General features: G+C 47.4%; 1 protein-coding gene across 4 annotated transcripts in view; it reads right to left on the bottom strand.

Annotated features, from left to right (window-relative positions):
• The window catches only part of LOC148539009 (cytochrome P450 2K1-like), a 112,902-nt gene that overhangs the window by 11,039 nt on the left and 79,794 nt on the right, over positions 1-22,069 (bottom strand). For all 4 annotated transcript variants that reach the window (XM_088451989.1, XM_088451992.1, XM_088451991.1 and 1 more), the window contains 3 exons: positions 7,257-7,398; positions 1,942-2,129; positions 197-338 (listed from right to left, as the gene is read on the bottom strand). In XM_088451989.1, coding sequence (XP_088308115.1) covers positions 197-338; positions 1,942-2,129; positions 7,257-7,398 — 472 coding nt within the window. The remainder of the gene's footprint in view (positions 1-196; positions 339-1,941; positions 2,130-7,256; positions 7,399-22,069) is intronic.

The raw sequence follows: 22,069 nt of genomic DNA, 5'->3' as shown, positions 1-22,069 counted from the left end.
ATATATGGGTGCATATATGGGAGAGAGCCGGCACAGGGTGCCCTGACCCCTGGAGCCGGCCCTGGTGACTAGTAGTGATATGGGAGTGTCGTGGGCATGTCTGCTTTCCCAGACGCACAGCCGCAAGCACAACAGGTAGAGATAGATAGATAGATAGATAGATAGATATTATATAGTAACAGTTTTAAGCACCAACCTGCAGAGAAGGGCATAAATGCCTCGGGTCGTACAAATTTGCCAGTTGCATCCAGAAAATGGTTTGGGTTAAATTCATACGGAGTTTTCCATTGAGACTTGTCATACAGAACCGATGTGAGGAATGGAATGACCTCTGTTCCCTGCGGATCATAAACCAACATTGTGTAAACTTATTATTCAAACTAATAGCTTGTGGTAAATCATGCATAAGGCCAACGGTGCAAGTAGTTGGGTCTGCTGTATGAATGTATGTATGTATGTATGTATGTATGTATGTATGGCCCAGCTAGAATGTCTCCATGATCTCTATGGTAACCACAATGCTCATACGAATTGAAATTCTGTTGCATTAAATGGAAAACATGCTGTAAGCTCAATGACCTCTATAGTGCCGCAGTGCACATTTTGTGCCTCCAACCTCATTTACATTTTACTAAATTCCTCTCCGTGCCATTCACTACACTTATTCTAGAGACTAGTATATAAGCACACCAGGATCTAGTGTGTGGTTATATATTTGGGAGCATAGTACCTACTGTTTTAAATGCCTGGGAGCTCTGCAGAAACTATGCACTGCCTATTGAAGAGAACATGGCCATTTACCTTTGGGGGTATATATAGGCCCCCCCCTGGCATGGGATTTCTGTGTGATGAGAACATTGCACTTCAGATCTATTTGAACAAAACATTATCGACGACATAAATCTTATGATAAATTAGATACTGTACATAATTTTGGGCCTGACACAAAAGCGCGGACAGCTGCGTCTATTGGTGGTCGCCCGTATTCGAGTTTATGCAAATGGCCTACAAACTCCCACCTTCGTGTGCATCCGTTCTGCCAAATGTAAAACGACTGAGATGCCTGCTTTTAGCGCCCGTACACGCAGTAATACCGGACCTTTTTGCAAGCACTACAAGCCACCTTCCAGTCACCGCCAAGGAACGCCCATCACTTTGCTGCCATCTTTTTTATATTGTGTGCCCCGACTGCAAAAGCACCTTTGTGTGCATGCATTGTAGGTGTCTTCAAACCTTTTCCCGCATGTGTAATTGCTCAACTGCAAAAACATCGGCATTACGTGAGGATTGCGTGCTGCTCTGAATAAGGCCCTTTATATGTAGAGACTAGAGAGGGCCCTTTATATGTGTGTCTCAGTAGGATGCCAATCATGTCAGACATTATCATAAAGGCCCTTTATATGTGTGTCTCAGTAGGACGCCAATCATGTCAGACATTATCATAAAGACGTAGTAGCGGCTGCAACAAAAGTCGCAGCCGCTACTGCATCTCCACCCGACTCCGAATTTGTGATTGAGACACATGGTCTAATAAATGTCCTGAGAATGTATTGGGCGTTCTGTGGAGGTGGCTATGCAGATGGGATGATCTGTCTTATGGTATGGTAGCCATCATGTCACTGAAGTGGTTGCGCACTTTGGCGCATAATCGCTCATATTAGAGGCCACACTCTGACGGACCATCTGCACCAGGCATGGGGCTGGAGCATGTTCCGATGGTCTCGACCCGTGCACATTAACACACACACGCACACACTTGTACACCAGGGAAGGGCTTGTACCGGTATTTGCATAAAGTCGCAAAAGCAATACCGACAAAAGATGCGCACACAGGAGCTGCAGCGTGCGGATCAGGTCCTTAATTGTTTAGGAGCAATAGAGAAATGAATAAATGAAGACATTGCTACATTGGTCTAATGAAAGAAAGTTCCCCAAACTTACCTTTGGGATGCAGTAACCTCGGAAATACGCGTCATTCTCAGTTCTGTGAGACACATTCAGTGGAACAATATTAGCGAACCTCTGTATTTCATGTATCACTGCATCAGTATACGGCATACTCCTCCGATCATCTACTGTAGGCATCTGTCCTGGTTTAATATGGGATCGGATTTCCTCCTGCACCCTCTCTACAAAGCAGTAAACAATTACATGTTAACACAATACGATATATATTATACAGAGATGGATTTATAATTAGGGTATAGACTACAGTAGGTGAAAAGCCCCAATGTCATATTAGCTCCCTTTCTATGGGCCTGATTCAGAGTTGTACACTAGTGCATTCACAGCTGCGATCGTGTTCGCAATTTATGTGCGAAAATATGCTAATGCCTGCCAACAGGCTCCCCTCCTGATATAGGGTGCGACGGACTGTGCCCATGTTGCTACACCCACTTCCCCTATCTGTATTGTGTGCAGATCCACAGGGGGTTGAGGGCCTGATTCAGTAAGGAACGCTTTTACTTAAACGCACACAATCGGCCGATTGTTGCCTTCTGTGCATGCGTAAGCATCATAGTGCGCGTACTAGCTATTGTGATCGGGAATGCGATTGCATTGGCTACGCAGAACCATCGCAGAGTGATTGACAGGAAGTGCCATTTGTGAGTGGTGACGGGGGCAGGGAACGCTAGCCTGCCGGTGCATTTCAACGGCGTTGCAGGGGCGTGCATATATTAGCCACTGCGATACCATATGTAGCTTGAAGCCTCATAGCGTGCGTTGAATTCCTGAGTAAGGTCTGACCTGCCTTACCTGTGCGTGAGGCTTCGATGGTACTCGATTGTACCATTGTTTTCGCAGTCTTGCTAACCATTACGGATGTACGTGTAGGTGAAGTGGGCGTCCTTATGTAGTGGTGCGGCGGCATTGCGATTGCTATGGTTTAGCATACAATCACAGTTGAACTGCGTGTGTACGCTATATTGCGATCCATAGTGAATCAGGCACTGAGAACACACCACCATCGGACGCAGATCGACTCCTCGATTAAGTCCTGGGCTGCACAAATTCCAGGTCATCTTTCTCTCTAAAAATGGCCTCTGAGACTGTGGTTCTGTGATTGGGAACGCAGCTGCGAGTGCAGACACACCCCTGGAACTCCCATAACGCTTACGGACTGGCCTCTTTTAGCAAACACTTTTAGCCACTTTCCTGACTCCACCCAGGAATGCCCATAGATCCCAGAGGCCTCCTCAGGACCTTGTGAACTCAGAGACATCCTGAATGCGGTCTTAAACGACAGCTTGCACGTGTGCAATGAGACTTTCCTCTGCGTTTCGCTCAACTGCGTATACATTAGCATCAGGATGCATCAGCATCAACTCTGAATCAGGCTCTATATGAGCTGTACCCAGTGGGCCTGATGCAGAGGTGGGCGCAATGCCGATGTTAGCAGAGTTGAGCAATATTTTTTGTACTGTGCGTGCGTATCAGTTGAAATATGCATGCGCCAAGTTTGATTACTGACGGCGATCGCAGTGAGGATTTGGATGCAAAGGATCGATAGTGTAACCAATGTGTGACTTTGCACGCAAGCAGCGTATTAGAGACACAGCCGGTAGGCACCTCAGTACTAATCCTAGCTGCTGCGGCATAATCATGTTTTTGCAGAACCACCGCGTACAGAATCTCCATCATGGTGGGATTTCCCGTGTCCCTCCGTATCAGGCCTAGTGTGACAGTTGTCAGCTAAGCTATGATGGGAATTCACCCTGATGTGCAGTTCTGTTGGGATTTCAGGGACTTCCAGGACTTGCATGAATCCTATTTATAAGACTGAGAAGATGTGAAACCACACTGACCTGAAGCTCAGTGTGGAGCTCTGCAGGAGACATAGGTGTGTCCAGAAAGGCTGAAGACATGGACTGACAAACAGATTGAGGTATTGGATCCAATGATCAGTTGGCCAGATTAAGGGGCCTATTCATCAACACTAAAATCACGGTTTTAAGGACATTTTTCTTAATTACCGTTATTTTAGTATTCATGAAGACACTTAACACAGGAGATATCACTGATATCTCCTGGTTAAGTCCACCTGCATTAATTTCCACACTCCCCATACATTAGTACATTAGTATGGGGATATGGAAATTATTCTATTCATCAAATTCCGAAAATTATGTATTTTCAGAATTTGATGGAGTTACTATCCGCCACTGTGAGGTGGCGTATAGTAGGTGACTCTTACCTGTGTCAGCGTGGGCAGGTCCTCCTCCGCTCCCTCCAGCGTTCCCTGGTCATTCCTCTGGTTCCGGTGGCTGCTCTGACACTGTGTTCTCCAGGCAGTACACGGTAAAGTTTCGAAAAAAAAAAAAAAATTTTTCTTTTTGTAAACTTTACTGTGTTCTGCCCGGAGAACACAGTGTCAGAGCAGCAGATGGATCCGGAGGCGGCTGCAGCGAGCAGGTAAATCGGGGACGGGTTTGAGGTGAGCAGAGGGGGAAGGGGGGGTTGGGGGGGGGCACACAGAATTACCGTAGCTATTGGCAGAGCTGCGCATGTGCTGCTTTTACGGATGTAATGACGCATGCGCAGCACTGATTACAGCTGCAGTAAGTTAGTGTAGAGAGAGAAAAGTATCTATTTCCAGAAAAGCTGTCATTGCAAAAATGACAGCTTTTTGGAATAGATAGTTATGGGGAGGAGGAATGATGAATTCCACCTGTAATTAGGTAGAACTCCATGTGAGTTCTAAAACTAATTACCTCCAGAGAATTGTATGTGTTAATGAATAGGCCCCTATGTATTGTAGTACTTTATTGAAAAAACACTTCCCCACACAGAGGGGGGGAGTGGGCACTAATTGCCCGAGCCCGGGCTTGTTAGAGGGACCCGTGGGGACTGGGTCTGCTGCCGCTCCCCTCCCTCTTACCTCTCAGGAATGATGAATTCCTCCGGTAATTAGGTACAACTTCATGCGAGTTCTAAACCTAATTACCTCCAGAGAAATTTTAGTTATGATGAATAGGCCCCTAACTGAGCCAGTGCTCAGGAGGAGCTTAGTTGGCCAAAGCAACCAATCAGCTTGTAACTATCATTTCATAGACTGTGCTAGATGAATGACACAGGCTGTTTGATTGCTTTGGGCAACTACTCCATTTTCTCTCTCTTTCTCTAAGGTTTGATACATCTCCCCCAAAGAATTTAAGTTGTGACGTAGTTCTCTGTGGTTGATTTATTAAGAAGTGAAAAGTGTAGAGAAGTTGCCCATAGAAACCAGTCATCTTCGGGTTAGCATTTACCAAGTACATTCTATAAAATGATAAGTAGAAGCTGATTGGTTGCTCTGGGTAACTTCTCCAATTTTTTCACTGCATGATACATTAATCCATATGTATCTTCCCTGTAGGTTTAATATTTACTTTCATTCACTTCACATTCGTTTGCCACTACATTAAAACTCTTAAGTTTTAACTGTATTCCCTGGTAATTTACCCTACAGCTTTCACCAAAACTTCAGCTATATCCAGCAAATGTTCTACCTTTAAAGCAGAAGTCCTTACACATTGAATAGCAACATCCATTTAGTTTAAACATTTTGCGTGTCTGGAAATCAGGGCCGGATTAAGGTCTGTGGGGGCCCCTGGGCAACAAACGTGTGGGGGCCTATATAATTATATATATATATATATATATATATATTTATATATACACACACACACACATATGTACATATTGTGATGACTTGGGGTTAATTAGCACAGTAGAGGGTGGATTCTTGCAGTGTTTAGGTGCTTAATGAGGGTCCACACAGGTTTCCAGCATACAAATGAACATGGTGCTTTACTTCAGCATGGTAGTCAGGAAACAACAACAAAATAATAAACAACCTAACCCTCTCTTAGGGCACTAGCTCACTTCTTAAGCCCTCTCTATAAGGGTGCAGCTAGTCTGCCAACACAGTCTCTGTAAATGGGGGTCCTTCCTGCACCGTGCAGAATTGGACCCTGGCCTCCTGGCCTTATATAGCTTCCTTAGCCTGCAGCCTCGCTGCTTTATAGTACCACAGTCTGAGAGTTTGATGGTCCCCCCTTGCCTCCTGCAAGATCCGGACCCAGGCCTTCTGGCCCCCAATGGCTCGCTTAGCTTCACTGGGCTCTACTGGCTGCTACAGTCTCACCTAGACTGTCCCCAGCAGCCTGACTGGTCTGCCTTCTCATCAGCCCACACCTGAGCTCTCTCCACCAGGCAGCCATTAGCCATCTTTCCAAAATGCTTTTCTAGTCTGTGTGGGCGGACCTCACCTGCCCCACACAGAATCTGCTGCTCACCACTGCCACATATCAGCTGCTCACCAGTGCCATCTCTGATGACACTGCCACAATATATATATATATATATATATATATATATACACACACACACATATATAAACATATATACACACACAGAGACAGACACAGTACACATATATACACACAGAGACATAGACACAGTAGACATATACATATATACATTACTTACCACTTCAGAGGCAGGGAAAGGCATATTGGCCAGCAGCAGAAGGGGGCAGAAGCAAATATCAGGGGTGGGGCTTAATCGCAGGCCGCGGCAGGCGGCTCCGGTTAAAGAAGAAAAAAAAAAAAAGTTAATCTTGGGGACTGGGGCCGGGGACACTGCATGGGGACCCCGGGACGACTGCCCCTGTCACCCTCCCTATAATCCGGCCCTGCTGGAAATAAATGCAGATCTTCATCTATATTAGGAGTTTGCTGCATCTATATGGCCGCAACGCCACTATCCATCTGCATGTGAAAGTAGCCATCATCACTATCAGCCAGTATTTGCACCAGCTATTTCCTTGGTGCAAGAGAAATCCGGTGGACAGGGGTGTATCTATAATAGGTGCAGGGTGCACACCGGTACTCATATTATTTAAAACTTATATCTCCGAGGTCCCACGCCGGGTGTCAGCGCTGTACAAAAAGCCGGAAAAATGCTCCGGTAGCCTGCCAGCCGCACCAGTCGACTGCCAGCTGCCGTGAAGAGAGGAGGGGGCCCCGGACTGGGAATGCACACGGGCCCCCTCCTCTCTACAGACGCCCCTGCCGGTGGATCTCTGTCGTTTCTGGGCAAATTGGAATGACATATCGTGCATGTTGCTCAGTGTGTACCCTCAATTGCGCGCTGCCGCGGGTCGTATCCGATATCTTCTGCTTGGCCTTGCTGCACTATGCACTATGGCACACATGTCGGCAGGTAACTTCTTTCCTCCCCTAGTCATGACTCTCATACAGTAGTATAATTACTTTGTATTTCTGGATACTTTGCCATCAATAAAAGGGACCAGCGTAGCGTTGCGGACGTCGTTTCACTTCCAGCTGAAAATAAATCCAGAACTGTGTAGACCAAGTTTTTATCTGTAAAATATGTTGCAGATTCTGTTGATTCCTGAAAACACAAACGTTAAACAGTAAGTATGTAATTTACCTATACATATGTAACCCCCCAGGAATAACCCCAAGACTGCAAAGGGGATAACAGGTTTTCTCAGGAATACCAAGGGTTAATGTGGCTTCCAGGCAATACAATGTTGCCAGTTGCCTTCAGCTGATTGGGTGCCCTAAGGGTGGGAAGCCCAGATTTGGAATATTACCCTGGATCTGCAGAAGGGATATATACAGCTGCTGCATAGGCTGGGTGGTGTGCAGATCCAGCATGGAGTGTAATAGCGAGGAGTGCTGGGAAGGAGAGTTTGTGTGAAGCATTGGCCAGTGTGTGCAACCACGGCAGCAGCTCAGTGTGAAGCCTGTACTTTCCACATCAGCAGCGAGTGACGTTGTATGCGAGTGTATGCAGCCGAACCAAGGACTTGGGAGACAGAGCATCAGCCGCTTGCACCCAGAACAACAGCACAGCAGCACTATCCCTGCGGCGGGAGACCTGCGGAAGTGGCCGAAGCAGCCCTGAGACCCGCTGGGTAACGGTGGTCCAGGCAACTGCTGGGAAGACCAGCATCCGTCCATCCCGTAAAGCAGGGGTGTATCTAGGGACCTTGAAAACTAAAAAAAATGTAATATTTTAGTTTAAATATTGGAGCAATGAGCGATTAAATATAAAAAAAAGTACCCACCATCACTCATCAGTTTAGCTGCCCTGCCCAGGATGCCCCTGTCTGCTGTGATGATCTGTGCACGCAAGTCACCCCATAGTCGTCACAAACCGCACACTTAGCTGCCCAGTCTGTCTCGCTGTCAGTGTGTGTCACTCAAAACTTGTGATCCTGGTAGACGGTGTCAGAGACCGTAACAGCTTCTGCCAGGATCACCACAGTTCGAGTTGCGCAACTTTTTAGTAAAACACACTTAGGGTTCCTAATCCCACACTGTGCTCCCCTTCTCCCTCCACAACCCACACTGTGCTTCCCTTCTCCCTCCACACCCCACACTGCACCCCTTCCCCCATCCACACCCCACATTCTCTCCCCTTACCCCATCCACACCCCACACTCTGTTCCCCATCTACATCCCACACTGTGCTCCTCTTCCCATATCCATATCCCACACTCCGGGCCTGATTCAGACCTGCTCACGAGCGCTATGTGCTCGCAAGCGGGTCGATGGTGGCCCAGTGCCCCTTTGGTACTGGTTTCGTACAAAAGGGGGCATGCTGTCGATGTTGAGTGACAGCACACCCCCTTTGGTGGCCGGGCCAGGGGTGTGGCTTCCTAGACGGAGGCATTCCCATGGGAACACCTACCGTCTGGGGCCGGCCCCACTGACATCACAAGTGATGTCAGTGGGAGTGCTTTCGGCTCTGGTAGAGCCGAAAGCACTCTAGGGCTTGCGGAAACGAGACCCTACCACAAGTGTCTCGTTGCAAACCCGATGGTCGTGATGGTCTTGACCATCGTGACCATCTTCCTGGCCACCCGCTATAGCTGTGGGTGGTCACCCACAGCTATGCGGCCAGGAGGCCGCTCTAAAAAACAAGAAGGACGGCCCTGATTCAGAGCGAGAGCTCTGTCAGAGCGTTCGGCTCTGAATCAGGCCCTCTGTTCCCCTCCCCCCCACACACTCTGCTCCCCTACCCCTATACCACTGTATGCTCCCTTGTTTCCCTTACACATCCCCCACTATATTATGTGCCCCCCCTCCACATTGATCCCACAATGTGTGCTCCCCAGGACCAGATGCCCCCTCAGCAGTAGTTACTTTAAGTAACTTTTCATTCTGGAAAGGAGCTCCAGGGCCGTCTCTTGTAATTTTCGTCCAGTGCTGCTTGCTGGCTCCGATGTCAGTGACAGCCCACTGCCAGCTATTATTATCATGATATGGCAGTGCAGGGAGCCGGGTGCCCAGAAGAGAAAGCAGGCCGGCTGCCTGCTATGTGGATGACGCTGCTGTGGCCAGGGGGCGGGGCTGCCTGGTGAAGTTGTATCTTTCAGCCAGAGCCAGTTATTCAAGGAAGGAGTCAGGTGACCTGTCATTAGTTTTGGAGGCACACGAGCATCAATGCTGGTCTCTGCAGCTTTGATGCTGCAGAGTGCAGAGACCTTTCAGCGGGGGATGGATCCCGGCACCTGCAGGTGGGGGGCGGGTACCCGGCAAACGCTGGCAGGCGGAAGGGAGATCAAAGGGACAGTACACAACACAAGCTAAAATGCTGGACTGTGGCAAATCTACCCCATGGCTGCTGGTGGCACCGCTGGGTGGCGCCCCCCCATTTGGGCGGCACCCCTGGCAAGTGCCATCCTGGCCAATGGGTAGATACGCCCCTGCCGTGAAGCTGCAAACAAGAGCCATACAGCGACCGTCTGTTGACTCGGGTAAGGCAATCACCCCTCTGCTTGTGATCACCCCTGATGCCAAGGGACATCCCCCATAGTTGTAAAACACTGGGCTGGGAGAAGCAGCAGTGACCTTACATTACAGCCTGATAATTACCAAGCAACCTTACACAGGATTAAAGGCTAGTAATCCATTACTGCAGTAGTGACTCTGATTAAATATTACAGCAAGGTATCTAGTTTTATTTGTAATACAACAGCAGTGACTGACCAAATACAAGAATAATCTATATATATATATATATATATATTATATATTGGAATCCATAGTGTTCTGGAAAGTGCAATTGACTTTCATTAAAAACGCTTATTAATGGATCCTCAACTTCCTTTGTTTTTGTGTGCTGAACAGTGAAGGTTCAAGAGACATCTTATTACTAATGGACTCAATTTATGGGAACATTCAGCTTCTTGACAGTGGCGTAAGTTCATCCCAGACGCCCGGAGGCAAGTTATAATTTGGTGCCCCCCCAGCAGCAGCTGATGGTGTGACATGGAGTTCTCCACTAGTGTATGGTGACTTCTCAGGTGCCGGGAAGGGGTGCCATGTATTGGGCGGCCGTGGTGGTACTCTCCGAGTACATAGTTACAGCCCTAAGTGGGGTGAATATGTTGTGGACAATGGAGGAGGTGCCCCTTCAGAGCTGGAGCCCGGCGGCAAGCGCCTCCATTGTCTCCCATAGTTCTGCCCCTGCTTCTTGATATAGGTTTCTTTGAGTTATGCAAAGCTGGTTATAAATGCACTTATACTATAAAGTATACTGTAATCATTTAATGTGTTGTGATGTTTGTAGGAAATATTTAACTGAGGTTATTTGCTTCACTTATTTGAACTCTTATGTACATTTTCTAATGTCTGAAAAGTGATTGCTACTGTGATTTACTAAAGTGCCTTATTCTTGAATGAGAAGATATTTGTTTACCCCTGAATCTGAATTGCACTACTGATCTTTGATGCAAGGATGTATGTACATGTTTTTTCCGAAACTAACAGAGTATAATTGAATAATGTTGAAATCTGCATATTAACAAAATAGAATATACAGTTGCTGATTCTTACAGAAAAACATCTTCAAATAAACCTGCTTCAATGAAGGCATCTGTTAAAAATCCCCTTCGTATAGTCCCATCTTCCTTACCTCTCTAAATCGCACATTAGAACCTGTGTCGGGTGGAGAAATTCAAGTACCAGGTAAAGTGAGAACATTACTGTATGAAATTACTCTGACACCATTTATCTGGGTATCACACATAGTATTTGAGAAAGTTACGCCCATATACTGTCATACATTGCTGTTCTGGTTATCAAACCACGAGCTTTCATTTTTTAGTATCTCTTATTTCCTATTACATTGAAGTTTTAGGTAACATGATCTTTACATTAGTTTGTCTCAAATCACACCCCTGTGTTATTGTCACTGTTGCATGTTTGCTTTTATATGCCTATAACATTTCTCTATACCTCTCTGCATTTTTATTAAATAAGACGTTAGGTTCAGTGAAGTTAGTAATCTCCAAGATACACACAGGTGACTGCTGTGTCGACCTGTCACATTCACACTTCTGAACCTACTAACAACTCTTCACCTACTGTACAGTATCAATATCATCTGATTCTGCTATATTTGTCAAAGACCATGAGCAACTTCTTCATTGAAAATGTATCACACTTTGGTTTCGGCCTTTGATGGCCGTCGTAGACAAGCTGCGGCTGTAACAGCCCTGTCTAACCTGCATCATGGTTAATTGCCCTAAACTATTGAATTTGGCCAGTGACAAAAATGAATAGAATGTCACCATTTTTAAAAAGGGCTGAATAACAATATAAAAAATTAGCTAGCCTAGATGGATCGCCAAGGAGATTGGGAAGCATTTATATCCTACTCTATACCTGTCGTTTCCTGTCCAATAGAGCAGCAGAAGGAGAGACAAATAGCCCAGTAGACTCGTCGCTGAACTTGTACCTGCTCCACTCCTGCCAGAATTCCTTAAATAGAGTCAGTATTCTCAGATGACTCGTGGTCTATACAAACAGGCAGGTTTATCAACCACTCGTAAGTGAAACCAAAGCAAAAAATATGTCCCTATAATGTTAGAGGCCAAAACACTTTTTACAAACGTTCTCCTTACAAAGGAGATCTGAGCAGTTGCTGGGAATAGGCCGTCATCCAAATACTGTAGCACCAGTTTTGGGGCCATTTGATATCTTCTCTATTCAGGGTGCATACATTACAAGAACAGTTCTGAGCAGCAATTATATCTGGACCTTCAAAATGAGGAAACATATTCCAGCATGGTGGTCTCCAAAGAACACTTATCCAACTTAATTAAGATGCCAAGACAAAAGCTATCTATGATTGTCCCAATCTGACCAATGTGAGAATGGTTCACCTTTTGTGGGGTTTGCAGATTATAACACTATTAATCTAGTAAAACAGTTCAATTCCATCTGCTAGCTCCAACAACAAAGGATCAAGATCAGCGCTTCTGCTTCTCCCAGCAACATTCCACCAGGCATCATGATCTCCTCCTGCCACATCTCTTTATCTGACTCCTGCCTCCATGTGACCTATACTCCAGACCTTTTCCAGCAGGATTGTTGGGATGGTCACACTCGATCATGGATGATACCTCCATGGAGCAGTATCAGAAACAGTATCAAGAACATCATCAGTAATGGCATCAGGCATCACTGTGCATGTGCTGTATACACAATTTACACCATGCCTTAAATCAAACTGCAGCAGTTACACCGGCAAGATTCAGCCATTCCATTATATATGATATTAGAGCAATATAGTACGACTTACTAAATTACATTTGTAAAAATAAAATGTGTTTGCAAACTAGAGACTATGATGTGATTTGTGATTGACATTTCAATCCTCTTCTACAAAAAAAAAGTTTCCAGCTAAAGACATTAACCCCTGTCAAAATAGTCTGGTCCACAAATGGATGTGGTTGGAGACATCACAGCAACACCAACTACTGATGCATGGTTTCCTGCCATAGCCAATGAAGAGGAACTCCTCACTGTAACCTTTATTATAGGTCAGGTCCCTCATATGATGGAATCAAACACGAAGGGTTGTGCATAATTGTGTGATGTTCTCTAATTTAATACAGTACAAAGTATGTCTTGTTTGTTCAAGTTATAAAATATACCCTATACTGCTTTTCAAGCCCGCAATGAGGTATAACAGTTATAGGTCTCAATTTAAACTATCCTGTTATTTTAGGGTCATCAAGAGTTTAGATTATGGTAAAATAAACATTTCGGGTAAAAGATTTTAGTGGTCGAAAAAAAAAATGCATGAGAGCCTCAACATGTGTCAGATAAGAATTTCCCAATCACTCCTCTACAAATATTTCTGTAGTAATATACTAACTCCAGACACATTCATTAAGTCATCAGTTATTTATTACTGCCTGTCTCTCTCAATCTTTCACTGGCTCATCCCCCCCATTAAAAATATATCAAATAAAACCCAACGTGGCGTGGCTTTGCAGCCATTGTTGACAGACGTGGTTCCATGGAGCTACGTGTCTGCCCTGCAGTATTGGCTCTGTTTCCTCGTCTCCCCACACTCTCCCTACCAGCTCCCGGAGCCCTATTGATGACGGGGAGACACTCCAGTCCAACCTCCCACTGCTGTCTGGTGCCTGGAGTGGCATTCACCTTGCGGCCTACTCACCTCAGCTGACTGGCCCTGTCGGCTGTTCCCTGCGAGCTCTCCTGTGTCCAGGCTGTCTCAGCTGTGCTCCGATCTGAGCCCTGGGTCCTCAGAGGCTGCTCGGCACATCTCCGTAGCTCCTTCAGAGCCGCGAGGCGTGTTAGTGACGTCATCTACCGGCCGCGGCTGCTGATCTTCTGTTTGTTGAGGTGACATCTTGTTGTGGCCGCTGGTGAGAAAAAGCTGGGCTGAAACCGCTGGCAAAAGACTCTCTGTGCCCCGGGCTGTGACTCCCCGGCGTCGGCCATCAGGTCGGTGAAGAAACACTGAGTGCTGTGGGACTGTTGGTGAGAACTCATCTGCTGTAAGCAGTATATATCTATTCACCCCTTGAACCCACCAGGTTTGCTTGAGGTGGGGACCCTCCAGAGTGAGACAGGAGGTGCCTACACTATATCAGTAACTTTTCTACATTGCTTTCACTATTCTACTATAAACTCCAATCAGGGCTGGACTGGGACTAAAAATAGGCCCTGGCATTTACAGCACACAGGCCCACCTTGCATCCGCACCTGGCTCCTGACAGACTCCTCCCCTTACTATTCCTGACTCCTGCCACTCCTTAGTCTATACTTTCACAAATATAATTAATATCAAAACACCATACAAGTGTACATCATTCTCTGTATTAAAATGAACACAACAGAGCTCATCTGCAGGGGATTCAAACATGTGCTGGCAGGGGCGTAGAGAGCCACATCGGGCCCCGGTAAAGAGGGGGCGTGGCCTAATTTCAGGAGGCGTGGCCACGCCCCCTTGGAAAAAACAAAAAGTTTTTTGCAGCGCCGGGAAGCGGCGCTTTGCGCCGGGGAGGGGGCGCTGTGAGCTCCTCAGCCCGGCGCAAAGCCAGTGGGGGGCGCGATCAGTGTGATCGCTCCCCCCTTCAGGCATAGGAGATTGCTGTGGCTGCTGCTTAGCAGCCGCAAGCAATCTCCCGCTGCAGTCCAGCACACGCTGTGTGCTGGGCTGCTGCCGAGGGAGGGAGGAAGTGAGGGGGGGGGGCGGCGCCAGACCAGGGCCCCTGCCGGGCCCCTCTGGAAGCCCGGGCCCGGGTAAACTGTACCCGCTCCCCCCCCCTCTCGGCGCCCCTGTGTGCTGGCACTTCACTGGTGTAGGTTACACACAAGGACAAGGAAAGGCATTTTCCCAATTGACCAAGCCCTGGCTTAGCAAATGTAGAGGATTATATAATGATCACTGTAGGAATTTTTTAAGGCAGGGGTGCTAAACGCAGAGGATGACACATTTGTGCACACCAAAGCAGAGCCGTAATTATACCTGTTGGTTCCCTGTGTACATAAAGAGCCTTGGTGCCCCCATCCACAACGGAAGCACATAAAGCACGCGGCGTAGGCACGCGCCAAAAAAACAAGTGTGGTCTCGCTGTCAAGGGGCACAACAACACAACAGGGGTGATTCAATTAACTGCGATGTGAATATCGCTGGAATGTCGGTCTTGGAACTATTCAATTCACCACGATGTTAAGTCCGACTAGAAGCACTTAAATCATAGAATGCTGTTTCTCGCAACTTAAGCAGTGCGTTTAGCTGAGAGAACCAGAATTCTCTTACTAAAGTGCTTGCTGCCAAACTGTTAGCACAGCGCTAAGCTGGAAAACAGCTTTGCGGCCGGCACTTTGGTCAGAATTCTTCTCGAACCCACAGGGGAGTGTGAGAAGAAATCCTTTAGTCAACTTAAGAATCACAGAGAATTGAATAGCTCCAGGACCATCATCCAGGCGCTATTCACATCGCAATGGATTGAATCGTTCCCTATATATGAAGATTAAGATTTTATGAGTCCACCAGACAATACATTGTGTTGATAGGAGAGCTAAGCTATAACACTAAATGAAGTCTTGCAAGCAGTGAACCACAGGCATGTGTGTGAAGTGTAGCCCATAGGGGGTTGGGGCCGTAGATGGGAGTAGAGGGATCGCAGCAGGTACCCGGGATATCTAATGCAGTACTTCTGATACATTCAGCAAATGGTAAACATTTGTGCTTTCTCCTAAAGAACAGGCGTTTTCAGGGAATAAGCCATAAATATTTAATGATAAATGGGCCCCTTAGTTAGCGAGTTACTAATTCAACTTATTTTAACTAGGGGTGAGCGGGTTCGGATTTCTGAAATCCGAGCCCCCCCGATCCGAGGCAGATCCGAGTCAGGCTCGACTTTTCCCACCTTACTCGGATCTGAAATCGAGGCAAAACGTCATCATCCCGCCTTCCGAGTCTCGCGGGTTTTGGATCCTATATAAGGTACCCGCGTCGGCGCCATTTTCTCACTCGGCTGTGGACAGTGAAGAGGGAGGGTGGGAGTTAGGGCTGGCTGGGCTGTGTAGTGTAGTGTAGTGCAGAGTAGTGTTGTGCTGTGCTGTGCTGCGCTGTGCTGCTGTTGTCCACTACTTCAAAGTCCATAGGGGCTGGCTGTGTTGTGCTGTGCTGCTGTTGTTAATAGGGGCTGTGTCCACTACTTCAAAGTCCATAGGGGCTGGCTGGACTGTGTTGTGCAGTCAGTTCTCCATAGGGGCTGTGTCCACTCCAAAGTCCTGTGCAGTGTCCCAGTCCTAAAGGGGTGCTGTAGTGTTGTCCAGGGGGTGCTCTGTCCATCAGGGGTGCTCCCCCCAAGTGCTAAAAAAATTATATTTTTTGTGTGTTTGTGAATTGTGTGCACAGTAGCCGCACGTGCATCAACAAAGTAGTGCCAAGCGTGCGCCTGTGTCATAAGTAAAGGGCCGGCTGGCTTGACCATTAAAGGGTGCTGTAACCCCCAAAGTACACTCCAGTCCAAACCAAAAAAAAAATTATTTTTCTGTGTTTGTGAATTGTATGCGCAGTAGCCGCACGTGCATCAACAAAGTAGTGCCAAGCGTGCGCCTGTGTCATAAGTAAAGGGCCGGCTGGCTTGACCGTTAAAGGGTGCTGTAACCCCCAAAGTACACTCCAGTCCAAATCAAAAAAATATATATTTTCTGTGTTTGTGAATTGTGTGCGCAGTAGCCGCACGTGCATCAACAAAGTAGTGCCAAGCGTGCGCCTGTGTCATAAGTAAAGGGCCGGCTGGCTTGACCGTTAAAGGGTGCTGTAACCCCCAAAGTACACTCCAGTCCAAACCAAAAAAAAATTATTTTCTGTGTTTGTGAATTGTGTGCGCAGTAGCCGCACGTGCATCAACAAAGTAGTGCCACGCCTGCGCCTGTGTCATAAGTAAAGGGCCGGCTGGCTTGACCGTTAAAGGGTGCTGTAACCCCCAAAGTACACTCCAGTCCAAATAATAAAAAAAAATATTTTCTGTGTTTGTGAATTGTGTGCGCAGTAGCCGCACGTGCATCAACAAAGTAGTGCCAAGCGTGCGCCTGTGTCATAAGTAAAGGGCCGGCTGGCTTGACCGTTAAAGGGTGCTGTAACCCCCAAAGTACACTCCAGTCCAAACCAAAAAAAAAATAATTTTCTGTGTTTGTGAATTGTGTGCGCAGTAGCCGCACGTGCATCAACAAAGTAGTGCCAAGCGTGCGCCTGTGTCATAAGTAAAGGGCCGGCTGGCTTGACCGTTAAAGGGTGCTGTAACCCCCACAGTACACTCCAGTCCAAACCAAAAACAAAATTATTTTCTGTGTTTGTGAATTGTGTGCGCAGTAGCCGCACGTGCATCAACAAAGTAGTGCCAAGCGTGCGCCTGTGTCATAAGTAAAGGGCCGGCTGGCTTGACTGCTAAAGGGTGCTGTAACCCCCAAAGTACACTCCAGTCCAAATCAAAAAAAAAATTATTTTCTGTGTTTGTGAATTGTGTGCGCAGTAGCCGCACGTGCATCAACAAAGTAGTGTCAAGCGTGCGCCTGTGTCAGAAGTAAAGGGCCGGCTGGCTTGACCATTAAAGGGTGCTGTAACCCCCAAAGTACACTCCAGTCCAAACCAAAAAAAAAAAAATTTTCTGTGTTTGTGAATTGTGTGTGCGCAGTAGCCGCACGTGCATCAACAAAGTAGTGCCAAGCGTGCGCCTGTGTCATAAGTAAAGGTCCGGCTGGCTTGACCGTTAAAGGGTGCTGTAACCCCCAAAGTAGCCGCACTTGCATCCTCAAAGCAGCAGCGACAAGCGTGCGTCTGTCTGTTAAAGGGTGGTGACACCCTCAAAGTGTGCTACACAAACAATAAAAATATTCTTCTTTTTTTTCTGTCTTTGTGAATTGTGTGGGCTGTAGCTGCACTTGCATCCTCAAAGCAGCAGCGACAAGCGTGCATCTGTCTGTTAAAGGGTGGTGACACCCTCAAAGTGTGCTACACAAACAATAAAAATATTCTTCTTCTTTTTTCTGTCTATGTGAATTGTGTGGGCTGTAGCCGCACTTGCATCCTCAAAGCAGCAGCGACACGCGTGCGTCTGTCTGTTAAAGGATTACATCGGTGACAGCATCCAAGTAGGCATGTCAGACAGTCCGTACCTGTACTGGCAGGAAAAAGAAGCAATTTGGAGGTCCCTGTACAAACTGGCTCTATTTTACCTGAGTTGCCCCCCCTCCAGTGTGTACTCCGAAAGAGTGTTTAGTGCAGCCGGGAACCTTGTCAGCGAAAGGCGTAGGAGGTTGCTTCCACAAAATGTGGAGAAGATGATGTTCATAAAATGAATTATCAACTCTTCCAGGGAGACCAGCCTCCACAACGTACAGAGGGACCTGTGGTTGTGGATTCCAGCGGGGACGAATTAATACTCTGTGAGGATGAGGATGTACACAACACTGAAGAGGGTGAGGAATCGGTGGATGAGGAGGATGAGGACGACATCTTGCCTCCATAGAGCCAGTTTGTGCAGGGACAGATTAATTGCCAGCTTGTTTTGTGGGGGCCCAAACGAACCAATCATTTCAGCCACAGTCGTGTGGCAGACCCTGGCGCTGAAATGTTTGGTTTGTTAAAGTGTGCATGTCCTGTTTATACAACATAAGGGTGGGTGGGAGGGCCCAAGGACAATTCCATCTTGCACCTCTTTTTTTTCTTTGCATTATGTATAGTTTGGGGCCTAGTTTTTCAAACTGCCATCCTGTCTGCCACTGCAGTGCCACTCCTAGATGGACCACGTGTTTGTGCCGCCCACTCGTATCTCTTAGCATAGTCATCCAGCTACCTCGGTGCAACCTTTTGGACATAAAAACACTATTGTGAGGTGTGAGGTGTTCAGAATAGACTGGAAATGAGTGGAAATTAAGGTTATTGAGGTTAATAATAGCATAGGAGCAGAAAAACCCACACATTCTGTGATTTTAGCTGTTTTTATGCTTTTTTTCAAAAAAATACAGATCCAAAACACAAAACCCAGAACCCAAAACACGGAAGGGTGGTTTTGGCAAAACCAATCCAGATCCAAAACACGAAGAAAGATCCAGATCCAAAACCAAAACACGAAAAGTGGCCGGTGCACACCCCTAATTTTAACATAGAATGACAGATTTAAAGGCTGCTCAGCCCTCAAAGAGACATGCTGTACACTTTAAATAAAATTATTCTCTATTTATGAAACAATGCTTTTTGCACATTAATTATTATATAGGTACATGGGTGACGGGACATGGGGCGCAAGAAGATAGATCACCCCCCCCCCCAAAACCTTTAATTGGCGCAGCAGCCACGTACAGTCAGGGACTGTGCTTTATAGCTGTACCACATGGAGGAGGAGGTGTAATGTGTGGTCTTTAAGATAAAACAATGCACATTACACCTCCTCCTCCACGTGGTACACGGGCCGAGCAGTCTGTTGCTATAAAGCTGCACAGCCCCTGACCGTCTTCGGCCACAGATCTTGCGCGACCAGAGAGATGGCGGGTGGGAACAGGGTGTCAGAATGATTTTATGTTGCCCCTCCAAAATGGGTGTTTTGATTTCCAATGAAATTATTTTATGTTCGTGTATAATCTTTAATTACCTTCACTGCTACTTTACACAGAGCAGCCCACCACACCAAGGGGATTAGAACTAATGCACACAGCCACACACTATGTCTGGCGTCTGCCAGCAAGTCAAAAGGTAGCAAAAAATCTACTCAGATTCTTTCCGCCCGCCCTGCCGCACATTTCATTCCGGGGCCAGCAGCATCATGACGTCACATGCGGCCATGTAAACACAGTGCTGTTCGGGAGGCGATACCGGGCTGCCCTGCACACCAGCACAGAGGAGTTGTCTCTTAGAATAGCTTCTGCCATTTTTCCCAGATTACCCCCTCCGCGCTTCTGACCTGGCCGCGTCATCACTTCATGACGCGGCCACATATAACTTTCCTACTGTACCTCAGCGTAGTGCCGTCCAGGCACTCCAGCCCACAGGAGCTTAATGGCATCCTGCTGCTCGCCCATGTTCCCCACGCCACCACCGTACTTCATATACAGCTGCCGGGCTGGCCACTTCGTGATGTCATGACGTAGCTGCGTCATGACGTCAGTACGCCATAACGCAGCCGCATACCAAACCCGCTGTGCTTTGCACCGCACAGGAAGCGGTGCTGCCAGCTCGGTAAGCCCGCGCTCTGCCTCTGCTAGACCGGCCCATCAGGCCATCGGCCCTTCTGGCATTTGCCAGAAGTGCCAGATGGCCAGTCCGGCCCTGACTCCAATTACTAAATATATTTACAGTGCAAGCGCTCCCTCCTGTGGTACGTTTCATTAATTACATCTTATTGAGATCTTGCAAAGCAATATGTCATGATCTACACTTTGCAACTCATTGATGTACTGTAAAGGGAATTACAATAGCACATACATTTCCAGAAGCGGTGTAGTCCCACATACATCAAACAATGCAGCAATGCGGGACTGCACACCTTCAGGAAATTTATGTGCTTTATGCTATTGTGATTCCCTTTACAGTATGAGTATGCTGTTGGGATTGGAATGGGTATGATTCCCATCAGCGGCAGCCCGACAAGAGCAGAGTTAGAAGCAGTGGAAGCCCAACAGCGCTGGAATCCCAATCGTGGATAGGTAAGTATGTGCTAACCTAACCTACCCCCCCTAACCCTCCTTAGGGGTGCCTAACCCTAACTTCCCCCCCAAGTGCCTAACCCTAATCCCCCCTCTAAGTGCCTAACCCTAACCACCCCCTTCCCCGCTGCCTAAACCTAAGTCCCCCGGGGGGGTGCCTAACCCTAAGTCCCCCCCGAGGGTGCCTAACCCTAACCCTCCCTCCCCCTAGCCTAAACCTAACCCTCCCCCCCCCCCCGCGGCTGTCCACTCGCAGTGCCCAGCATCCCTACGATCGGGATGCTGGTCGCCGGTCTCCCGGCGTCGGGGAAATGCGGGCGTCTACATCTAGACGCCCGGCATTTCACCCTTGCCGGGATATGACAGTCGGGAAGCCGGCTGCCGGTATTTAGGCAGTCGGCTTCCCGATTGCTTCCCTTGGGATTTTGGCTCCCATGATGACTTCCTAAAGCCTCTATGGGGATTGACGACTAAGACAACTGATACATTTACCTATATTGCTGCAACTATTACTTGAACACCCAAGTGATGACTTCGCTTATAATGGTTCCTGAGATCTCTTGCAGAAGTATCTACACACAAACCATGATATAATTACTCTCTATCAGCCCTTGTCATTGTCTAGAAGGCACCTAACTTCCGGTATCTCTGGGACTCCGGGCTATCCTCCAGAGTACGTTCTCCGAAAGATTATCTCTGATCACATCATATACATCTCTTGTCTAGCAACAGTACAAATTTAATCTAATTTTATTTATTTATCTATTTTTTTATCATTTTTTTCATGAATCAAAGAAGTGGGATTGTCCCCTGCTTCGGCCCTTCTGGAGTAGGTTGATAGAAACAGCCAGTCTTATTCTCCAGGAAGATTTGCCCACATGCCTAAGTTTTTGGTTGCTAAATCTCCTTCGGAGACCTCAGGCACAGTATAAATAGACACTACTTAGACATATCTTAAGTGCCTCAAAGGTGGTTATCCTTGTGCACTGGAGATCTGTTTCTATACCCACTATGACTGAATGGTGTGCTTGTTTAGATCACTATATGTCTATGGAGGTATGCAGTCGGGATGCCAACGGACCTAATTCCGACTGCCAGCTTCCCGACTGTCATATCCCGGCAAGGGTCTAAAGACAGGTGTCGATATGCCGACGCCCGGCATCCCGACTGAAGGGACGCCGGGCGCCGAGCGCGGATAGCCGCAGGGGGGGAGGGTTAGGTTTAGGGTTCCCGGGGGGGACTTAGGGTTAGGCACCTCCCCAGGAGGTTAGGTTTAGCGTAGGGGAAGAGGGGTTAGGGTTAGGAACCCCCGGGGGGAGGTTAGGGTTAGGCACCGCCCCGGGGGACTTAGGTTTAGGCAGAGGGGAAGGGGGGGTTAGGTTTAGGCACTTAGAGGGGGGATTAAGGTTAGGTACTGGGGGGGAGGTTAGGGTTAGGGGGTAGAATTAGGTTAGCTAATACTTACCTGAGGACGATCGGGATTTCCACTGCTGCGGGGATGCTGGTGTCGGGATTCCATGCGTCTGGCGTTAAATCATACCGATTCCGTCTATGGATGACCTTATACTGCC

Source organism: Taudactylus pleione, unplaced genomic scaffold, assembly GCF_031769625.1.
Source record: "Taudactylus pleione unplaced genomic scaffold, aTauple2 ptg000032l, whole genome shotgun sequence".
In the NCBI taxonomy this organism is placed as follows: Eukaryota; Metazoa; Chordata; class Amphibia; order Anura; family Myobatrachidae; genus Taudactylus; species Taudactylus pleione.
The sequence above is the reverse complement of the archived record's forward strand: the minus strand, read 5'-3'. Positions and strand labels throughout refer to the sequence as shown.